The 10,513-nt window shown below is 44.6% G+C and overlaps 1 protein-coding gene across 1 annotated transcript; it reads right to left on the bottom strand.

Annotated features, from left to right (window-relative positions):
• Positions 1-2,562: 2,562 nt before the first annotated feature.
• wu:fb55g09 (uncharacterized) lies at positions 2,563-3,651 on the bottom strand. Its single transcript, XM_063067577.1, has one exon. The coding sequence runs from the start codon at positions 3,255-3,257 to the stop codon at positions 2,685-2,687; it is 573 nt and encodes a 190-aa protein (XP_062923647.1). The 5' UTR covers positions 3,258-3,651; the 3' UTR covers positions 2,563-2,684.
• Between the last annotated feature and the right edge of the window lie 6,862 nt (positions 3,652-10,513).

Raw genomic sequence — 10,513 nt, 5'->3', positions numbered from 1 at the left:
AGTATTTTATTGTAGTTTATTACCTGTGGTCATAACTGGGACTGCTGCTGACTTAGGCTGAGCTAACTTACAAGTCTGAGGTTAGAAATGGTTAAGGCTAGAGAAAAGTTGAATAGACTATTGGGGGATTTAAAAGCTTTGATTTTTGTAAATTTTTTGTACAAAAAATATATTTTAAACTGATTTTGTATATCAAGTCCTATTGATTTTGCTCTTTTGAATGAGTTATGAAACTTTTAGTATGAAACATTTGGGAAGACTACCTATTAACTTCAATTCAAATGATATGTATGGAAGTGGGGGGGATTATTTTGAATGTAGATGGTATGAATACGAGTAAATGAAACCCTTGTCTACTCCCTCCTGGCAATGACAAGTGCTAGTTCTACCCCTATACTTCCTCCCCAGCATTCAGGACTCTAAGTAGGCCTTCCAGATGAGACTGGCTTCAGGCTAGACCCTTCATTGGGACTCAGGATAAATCTCTCATAGACACAGATTTACTGGTGGCCATCAAATACCCTATAATATACAGATCACTTCTACGAGGGTGATTGATGTTCGTGGCCTCCAGTAGGAGTCATCAATTTTAGAAAACCTAACACATTTATTTTTCCTACATTTACACACTTAGTCCAGTGGTCGTGGACCATACGGATCCCTTCTTTGTAGAAGTCAGTGTCTTGGACCTCCAGAAAGTGGTCCACAGCAGGGGTGATTAATAAGTTCGTGGCCTAAGGTAGAACGAAATGAGTTATTTACTTCAAGCTTTCTAAAACTGACTCGTCCTACCTTAGGCCACAAACTTGTCAATCACCCCTCGTCGTGGTACTTCGTGTTTCTGGATGAATCAATCTAATTACTGTAACGTAATTACAGTCTTGTTTATGCACTAGGGCCTCAATTTTTGCGTATGTCAATTTTCCTGTGAAGAATCGTAGAATGATTTTCTGCAAAACTCCACTGGGAGTGATTAGGGTTTTTTTGCCCTTCAAATAGTCTCTTGAAAAAAAAACTCTGTACAGCTCCAGCTGATAATTTTGGCTTTATTACAGAAATCCTGCATTGCAAAGTGTATGACAACAAAGGGTGACCTTGTGATACACTTAATTCATAGAATAAGTGGTTCTCTTGCTTTGCAACTGCCAAAATGTAACAAATTGTAGTTAATGATAAATCACAAAGAAACAATACGTTTGCTCATATCACACTTCTTCCAGCAGCAATATTTATCCCAGAAAAATGGGAACCACACTTGTTGACTGTGTTCTTGCCTTCAGCATCCAGGTGAGAGGGCAGATAGAAGCTAGGTTTAAAATATCCCAAGAGCACTGTTACATTTTCATTATTCTTGTACCAAAAATTTCTCAATTAAAATTTGAAACAACGTGATACCTACTCATCTGCTATATTGTTACATTATTACCTACCTAGGCTGGTGGTTAGCAGATGCTTCCATTCTAACATTCTCCTCAGACTCACTTTAATCTATACTGTTGGGACTCTGAAAGCTAAATTTTGCTGCTGCTAGAAACAGCAATTCTAACTTTCTTCTGAAAGCAAGTTCCCCCCCTACCCTTCTTTACTTGCAGCCCCTATTAACTCAAAGCACATGGTCAATTAAATATTTTGAAGTAATGAGGTGTAGCTGTCAATTTATGCAAGTCCCACTTACCAACTAATGATGTTTGAGGGATAAAACATAGCCAGGTCTCTCTGCTCTAGTTTGAACCCAGTGGTTAAAGGGCAGTCAGTCTCTGGCACTGGCATTGGTTTCAGGACTAGTTCGGAAGAATTGTTCACCGTAAGGTTAACTGAACTTCCTTTGGTTAATTTAGTAATAACACTGCAATGACTTATAATTATTTTGCAAGCTCTGTGTAAAACCATTTGTGTAGTAATTACGTTTAAATCACATATTAAACCTAAGTACTAAATAGTTTTTAAGAACGCTCAGCCATGAAACCTGTACTCTGATTTAAAATCCAATTTACGCACGTATTGAGAATTTTCATCGCGATTAATCACACAACCGCTTGACAAAGTTCTCAGGTTCACTCCCGCTTCTAATTATCTTATTCGTTAGAAGAATTTGTGTCTTAGCTCTGCAAATAGTAAAACATCCGAATTATTGAGAACTTCGTCATTTTGAAGTTGCAGATGTGAAAAAGCCGTGAACGCCACTTAAGAATCTTTAACTACTCCAACTATCGGCAATCTGTCTGCAGACCATCCCAATCCCCCGCTCACCAGGCCGCTCTCAACGTGAACCCAACGCGAACCTCAACTATCTCATGACCAGCGAAACACGCAAGCCCTATATATTTTTAAAAGTTCTAGATACGCGCGGATCGATTTTCCACCATTCACCGATAATTAAACTATTGGATCTAAACATTATAAAGGAACATTAATGAATCTTGCAACACAAATTTGCAATGCTAGTATCTGAAACGGAAACAAATTGTTGAATTCACTCTCTACGGAAAGATAAACCAACGTTTCGGGCTTAGACTCTTCCTTTGAACACTATATTTTAAACAATGACTCGACAATGTTAAAAATAAAACAAGTTTATTGGCAAAGTACACTGTTAAAAGAATTCGCTGACGTTACTCCAAGTAGAAAATAATCTTCCCGCCCCCTTTTACAAAAGCTTGCCTCAAGGTCAACAACTATAAAATTTAATTCTCAAACGCACTGCAGAATGCTGCAAAGTCCTGTCGCATAAAACTTTCGCTTTTCACCACGTCGTGCTCTGAAGGGAAGTATTGTCTACTCTGATCATGATCTACTGACTGGAAGAATTCGAAGTGCAGCAGATTCTCGTCACACGGGGGAGTCGTGATGCAGTCCAGGCCGCCACGGGCATTCTCCAACACACCCAAATACGAATCGATGTCAATATCCAGCTCGATTTCTGAGCCGCTGTCACTTCCAATCGAGTCTGATCTCATATGCATTAATTGATATTTTTCGTGCATCAGGAACTGATTGGTGTTTCTGGGTGCTCTCATGCCTGGTGCCCGGTTACCGTAGACGTTGGCTGGGCGTAATGTCACGCCCGAAGACACGGTAGGTTGGTGCTGGCTACAACGGCCAAAAACAATGCCCGCCTTGGCACACTGCACTCTTGCCCGCCTGTGACAGCGATAAGCCCCTCGTTTGCAGTCGAGCCTGTGCTTCGAACACACTCTGTAATCAGGTCGCTCTTTGCTGGCCTCCCAGCGGGCAACGCCTCTTCTGCTGTCAGACATTCTACAGTACTTGTTAGGCGTGCCTTACCTTCTCACATACCCTTCGGCTTCCGAGCTGTTCGCTGTGAAGGAATAACGTTATTCCTTGAATGGTGATAGTTACCGACCTGTTGTAAGCACTTCTTCCCGTCTACCTTTTTACTATCCTCCTCAACTTTTTTTTTACCCTACGTTTACTGCAGTGCATGCCCAGTTTAGGGTCAAACACGATCGGCTTTTGGTGCCGTCAAACAGTTTGGTTCTTATGAAGCACTCGGATCAATACGGATTTCTGCAAACGTTCTCTTCCGAGCAGCTACTGCAGAGGAGTTGAGGGGGTGGGGTGGGAGGCAGCAGAGGATTTCACGCCGGACCGCGCTCGGCAAACCACACAACTGCTACTGCCCCCGCGACTGACCGGGCTCTATTTATCAACATTCCCGTTTCCAATGCGAGGCTGCCGCCTCACATGACCGCAACAACCAATCACAACTCACACCCACCGCGGCCCCGAAACATGCTCGTCCTCCGAATTAGATGGGCAATGTAAAGTATGGGGTGGGGGGGGAGGAGAAAGTTGGGTAATGCGAGAAAAATAACGATTCTGTTTAAATTGGTAACAAATTTGGGAAAAACTGTAATTATTCTTATTATAAATTCGACTATTCGTAATATATTTGTTAAGAAACTTACAGTGTTCACTCACAGTTACATGACCGCGGTACATTTTACCTCTATCAATTTTGGTCGTCCTTAATATAAACTGTAATTTATATGTACTTTTCTTGATAATCTGGTGGTGGTAAAAAATAAAATTGATTTATTGATCAGAAAAGATTTGTCCAAAGCAAGCAGTTTGTCAATATTTCATAATTTAGTGTTTGCATTGATTTGCAGAGACAACCATGGCGAACGTGACCAGCAGCTGTTTTTTTTCACTGTTTACAATGCAGAGTACAACGCTTTGGCACAGGAAGCCCAATGAAGGAGCGGTCTTGGAGAACATAATGTCTTGAAGATTTTTTCTGTGCTGTACTCTACAGAAACATATGCCCAAGATCTCACATTTTCTATTTTAAGTCCACATTTTTTCATAAGGCTTCATAAGCTACATACCTTATTGTACAAACGTTAGTTGAATTTTTTGCAAGTCGTAAAGACACTCATTTTCATAAACGTTTTCTATTCTGGAGAGTCATACACCACAGAAATGGCCCTCTCAGCCTACCATGTCCGTGCCATCCATTAGGGGCCATACTAATCCCATTTACCACCACTTAGAAACGTAGAAAACCTACAGCACGATACAGGCCCTTTGGCCCACAATGCTGTGCCAAACATGTTGTACTTACTTTAGAAATTACCTAGGGTTACCCATACCCATAGCCCTCCATTTTTCTAATCTCCACGTACCTGTCCAGGAGCCTCTTAAAACACCCTATTGTATCCGCAATAGGTCTTGGTCCATCGTCTTCTGTGTCTTTGTTTTGACTGTCCAAGTGCTCCTTAAATATTGTGTTATAGCACAGTGAATTACACGGGGAAAATTTCTTTCTTAAGACACTGCTAACCTCTTATCCCTTACCCTAACACTGTGCCCTTTCACTTTGACACCTTTAAAGAGAGAAAAAGTTTCTTACCATATACCCCATCTATGCCCCTGAACATTTTTTATGTTTCCATTGGGTCTACTCTCAGCTTTCTCCCCTCCAAGGATAACAACCCCAGCCTATCCAGTTTCCTCAGGTAACTGAAATATTTAATTCCCGATACTGTAATATCCTGGTAAATCTCCTTTGGTGATACTTTATACTCACAGAAGCCGAATGCTTGCAACTTTCCTGAAGCTCTCGTCCAGCTTAAAACCAAGCCATATCAGAAGCTTTCTCAGATAAGTTGCCTATAAAAACTGTTGTAGTCAGACCACTGCTTTCGTCGCTTTCATAATTCCCCTGAGCAGCACAATCCTTCCTTGGTCCAATATGAAATTAAAGTATGTCACGAGCCTTGTGGTCCATCAGGCCAGTGCTTATGCCGATTTCCGTGGCGTGAAGCGACTGAGAGTATGAGACTCCCCCCTGGATAGGAAGCCAGTCTATCATGAGGTTAACCCCCAGCATTTTTGCCGGTACCCATTCTCAGCTGGGTAGACTGGAGCATTGTGTGGTTAGGTGCCTTGCTCAAGGACACACACACACTGTCTCACCGAGATTCGAACCCACGACCTTCAGATCGCCAGTCCAACGTCCTAATCACTTGGCCATGCACCACACTTGGTCCAATATGCTTTCTATCTAAAGGCACAGATGTTGGCATGGTTCATGGTGTATAGCATGGAGACAATTATGGCATCATCCAGCCCATACCTCTCTTAATTCACTTTCAGTTGGCTTCTTTACAGGGAATGTGGCATGCAAATTCTGAATGGATCACCGATCAAGTTGTAGTTGTCTCACCCAATCACACCCCACAATGCTGGTCCTCCTGTTTTTACCACATACAAGCCAATGTGGCTTGTTGGTTGTTGTATTTCACTGTTATAAGTGACATTCCCACAGGAGTTATCTTTTCTCTAGTATAAGTTAGTTGTGTATCTGCAGGCTTTAGTTTAGTATCTTTGAATGCTGTTCAAACTCATTTCGTGGAATGACTGAAACAGCTGAGCCAGTGTCCAATTCCATTTTAATTAATTTGCCATTCACTTCTGGTGTAAGCTTTATTGCTTGTCTATTGTTAGTTTTCACATTATAAATCTCAAAGTTAGCCAGTCCTGGTTCACTCTCATCATTATCAGATTTTTCATCAACAGCATGCAGATTAGTTTAAACGCAAACAACAGGAATTCTGCAGATGCTGGAAATTCAAGCAACACACATCAAAGTTGCTGGTGAACGCAGCAGGCCAGGCAGCATCTATAGGAAGAGGCGCAGTCGACGTTTCAGGCCGAGACCCTTCGTCAGGACTAACTGAAGGAAGAGTGAGTAAGGGATTTGAAAGCTGGATGGGGAGGGGGAGATGCAAAATGATAGGAGAAGACAGGAGGGGGAGGGATAGAGCCGAGAGCTGGACAGGTGATAGGCAGAAGGGGATACGAGAGGATCATGGGACAGGAGGTCCGGGAAGAAAGACGGGGGGGGGGGGTGACCCAGAGGATGGGCAAGAGGTATATTCAGAGGGACAGAGGGAGAAAAAGGAGAGTGAGAGAAAGAATGTGTGCATAAAAATGAGTAACAGATGGGGTACGAGGGGGAGGTGGGGCCTAGCGGAAGTTAGAGAAGTCAATGTTCATGCCATCAGGTTGGAGGCTACCCATACGGAATATAAGGTGTTGTTCCTCCAACCTGAGTGTGGCTTCAGCTTTACAGTAGAGGAGGCCGTGGATAGACATGTCAGAATGGGAATGGGATGTGGAATTAAAATGTGTGGCCACTGGGAGATCCTGCTTTCTCTGGCGGACAGAGCGTAGATGTTCAGCAAAGCGGTCTCCCAGTCTGCATCGGGTCTCACCAATATATAAAAGGCCACATCGGGAGCACCGGACGCAGTATATCACCCCAGTCGACTCACAGGTGAAGTGATGCCTCACCTGGAAGGACTGTTTGGGGCCCTGAATGGTGGTAAGGGAGGAAGTGTAAGGGCATGTGTAGCACTTGTTCCGCTTACACGGATAAGTGCCAGGAGGGAGATCAGTGGGGAGGGATGGGGGGGACGAATGGACATGGGAGTTGTGTAGGGAGCGATCCCTGCGGAATGCAGAGAGAGGGGGGAGGGAAAGATATGCTTAGTGGTGGGATCCCGTTGGAGGTGGCGGAAGTTACGGAGAATAATATGTTGGACCCGGAGGCTGGTGGGGTGGTAGGTGAGGACCAGGGGAACCCTATTCCTAGTGGGGTGGTGGGAGGATGGAGTGAGAGCAGATGTACGTGAAATGGGGGAGATGCGTTTAAGAGCAGAGTTGATAGTGGAGGAAGGGAAGCCCCTTTCTTTAAAAAATGAAGACATCTCCCTCGTCCTAGAATGAAAAGCCTCATCCTGAGAGCAGATGCGGCGGAGACGGAGGAATTGCGAGAAGGGGATGGCGTTTTTGCAAGAGACAGGGTGAGAAGAGGAATAGTCCAGATAGCTGTGAGAGTCAGTAGGCTTATAGTAGACATCAGTGGATAAGCTGTCTCCAGAGACAGAGACAGAAAGATCTAGAAAGGGGAGGGAGGTGTCGGAAATGGACCAGGTAAACTTGAGGGCAGGGTGAAAGTTGGAGGCAAAGTTAATAAAGTCAACGAGTTCTGCATGCGTGCAGGAAGCAGCGCCAATGCAGTCGTCGATGTAGCGAAGGAAAAGTGGGGGACAGATACCAGAATAGGCACGGAACATAGATTGTTCCACAAACCCAACAAAAAGGCAGGCATAGCTAGGACCCATACGGGTGCCCATAGCTACACCTTTAGTTTGGAGGAAATGGGAGGAGCAAAAGGAGAAATTATTAAGAGTAAGGACTAATTCTGCTAGACGGAGCAGAGTGGTGGTAGAGGGGAACTGATTAGGTCTGGAATCCAAAAAGAAGCGTAGAGCTTTGAGACCTTCCTGATGGGGGATGGAAGTATATAGGGACTGGACATCCATGGTGAAAATAAAGCGGTGGGGGCCAGGGAACTTAAAATCATCGAAAAGTTTAAGAGCGAGAGAAGTGTCACGAACATAGGTCGGAAGGGATTGAACAAGGGGTGTAATTTTATCACCCCTTGTTCAATCCCTTCCGACCTATGTTCGTGACACTTCTCACGCTCTTAAACTTTTCGATGATTTTAAGTTCCCTGGCCCCCACCGCTTTATTTTCACCATGGATGTCCAGTCCCTATATACTTCCATCCCCCATCAGGAAGGTCTCAAAGCTCTACGCTTCTTTTTGGATTCCAGACCTAATCAGTTCCCCTCTACCACCACTCTGCTCCGTCTAGCAGAATTAGTCCTTACTCTTAATAATTTCTCCTTTTGCTCCTCCCATTTCCTCCAAACTAAAGGTGTAGCTATGGGCACCCGTATGGGTCCTAGCTATGCCTGCCTTTTTGTTGGGTTTGTGGAACAATCTATGTTCCGTGCCTATTCTGGTATCTGTCCCCCACTTTTCCTTCGCTACATCGACGACTGCATTGGCGCTGCTTCCTGCACGCATGCAGAACTCGTTGACTTTATTAACTTTGCCTCCAACTTTCACCCTGCCCTCAAGTTTACCTGGTCCATTTCCGACACCTCCCTCCCCTTTCTAGATCTTTCTGTCTCTGTCTCTGGAGACAGCTTATCCACTGATGTCTACTATAAGCCTACTGACTCTCACAGCTATCTGGACTATTCCTCTTCTCACCCTGTCTCTTGCAAAAACGCCATCCCCTTCTCGCAATTCCTCCGTCTCCGCCGCATCTGCTCTCAGGATGAGGCTTTTCATTCTAGGACGAGGGAGATGTCTTCATTTTTTAAAGAAAGGGGCTTCCCTTCCTCCACTATCAACTCTGCTCTTAAACGCATCTCCCCCATTTCACGTACATCTGCTCTCACTCCATCCTCCCACCACCCCACTAGGAATAGGGTTCCCCTGGTCCTCACCTACCACCCCACCAGCCTCCGGGTCCAACATATTATTCTCCGTAACTTCCGCCACCTCCAACGGGATCCCACCACTAAGCATATCTTTCCCTCCCCCCCTCTCTCTGCATTCCGCAGGGATCGCTCCCTACACAACTCCCATGTCCATTCGTCCCCCCCAACCCACCCCACTGATCTCCCACCTGGCACTTATCCGTGTAAGCGGAACAAGTGCTACACATGCCCTTACACTTCCTCCCTTACCACCATTCAGGGCCCCAAACAGTCCTTCCAGGTGAGGCATCACTTCACCTGTGAGTCGACTGGGGTGATATACTGCGTCCGGTGCTCCCGATGTGGCCTTTTATATATTGGTGAGACCCGACGCAGACTGGGAGACCGCTTTGCTGAACATCTACGCTCTGTCCGCCAGAGAAAGCAGGATCTCCCAGTGGCCACACATTTTAATTCCACATCCCATTCCCATTCTGACATGTCTATCCACGGCCTCCTCTACTGTAAAGCTGAAGCCACACTCAGGTTGGAGGAACAACACCTTATATTCCGTATGGGTAGCCTCCAACCTGATGGCATGAACATTGACTTCTCTAACTTCCGCTAGGCCCCACCTCCCCCTCGTACCCCATCTGTTACTCATTTTTATGCACACATTCTTTCTCTCACTCTCCTTTTTCTCCCTCTGTCCCTCTAAATATACCTCTTGCCCATCCTCTGGGTCACCCCCCGCCGTCTTTCTCCCTAGGCCTCCTGTCCCATGATCCTCTCGTATCCCCTTTTGCCTATCACCTGTCCAGCTCTCGGCTCTATCCCTCCCCCTCCTGTCTTCTCCTATCATTTTGCATCTCCCCCTCCCCCTCCAGCTTTCAAATCCCTTACTCACTCTTCCTTCAGTTAGTCCTGACGAAGATTCTCGGCCTGAAACGTCGACTGCGCCTCTTCCTATAGATGCTGCCTGGCCTGCTGCGTTCACCAGCAACTTTGATGTGTGTTGCATGCAGATTAGTGTTCTTTCTGAAACTGCAACTTAACTTTTTAGCTTTTTCTCTTCCCTTTACAGTGGGTTTATTTTTGTCTGCCTGACATGCTTTTTGTATGTGTTCTACTTTGTTGCATTTTCTGAAAGTATCGCCCTTAAATCTATATTGGTTTGGTGTATATGAGCCCTTGCCACAATGGTAACACAATTTGTTCGGCTGGGCAGGCCTCTAACTAGACACTGCAATTTTGTTCATGCTCATTTGCATTCCTGACTGCAACTGAATTTTGTCTGTGTCTAAGGTTACATTAAAACAGCGATTTCAACTCTCTTTTAACTATAATAGGAGCCATTTTTGAATGCTTTCTTGTAGGATTCCACAAATTAAGCAATCTCTCAGTTCATCATTAAGCCCATTACTGAACTGACAATGCTCAATCTTTTCAATTCAGCTACATATGCTGAAATGGACTCTTCTTCTTTTTGATTCCACTTATGAAACCTAAAGCGTTCTGCAATCAATTATGGTTTTGGTTCTAAATGTTCCTGTATTACTTTGACAAAACCAGCAAAGCTCATTGCTGCTGGTTTGGTTGGAGCAGTCAAACGTTTAAACAAACTTTGTGCCTTTAAACCCAATGCACTCAGCAAAATTGATACCTGTTTCGCATTGGCTATTTCATTTGCTTCAAAATACTGTTCA

Source organism: Mobula hypostoma, chromosome 15 (assembly GCF_963921235.1).
Source record: "Mobula hypostoma chromosome 15, sMobHyp1.1, whole genome shotgun sequence".
In the NCBI taxonomy this organism is placed as follows: domain Eukaryota; kingdom Metazoa; phylum Chordata; class Chondrichthyes; order Myliobatiformes; family Myliobatidae; genus Mobula; species Mobula hypostoma.
The sequence above is the reverse complement of the archived record's forward strand: the minus strand, read 5'-3'. Positions and strand labels throughout refer to the sequence as shown.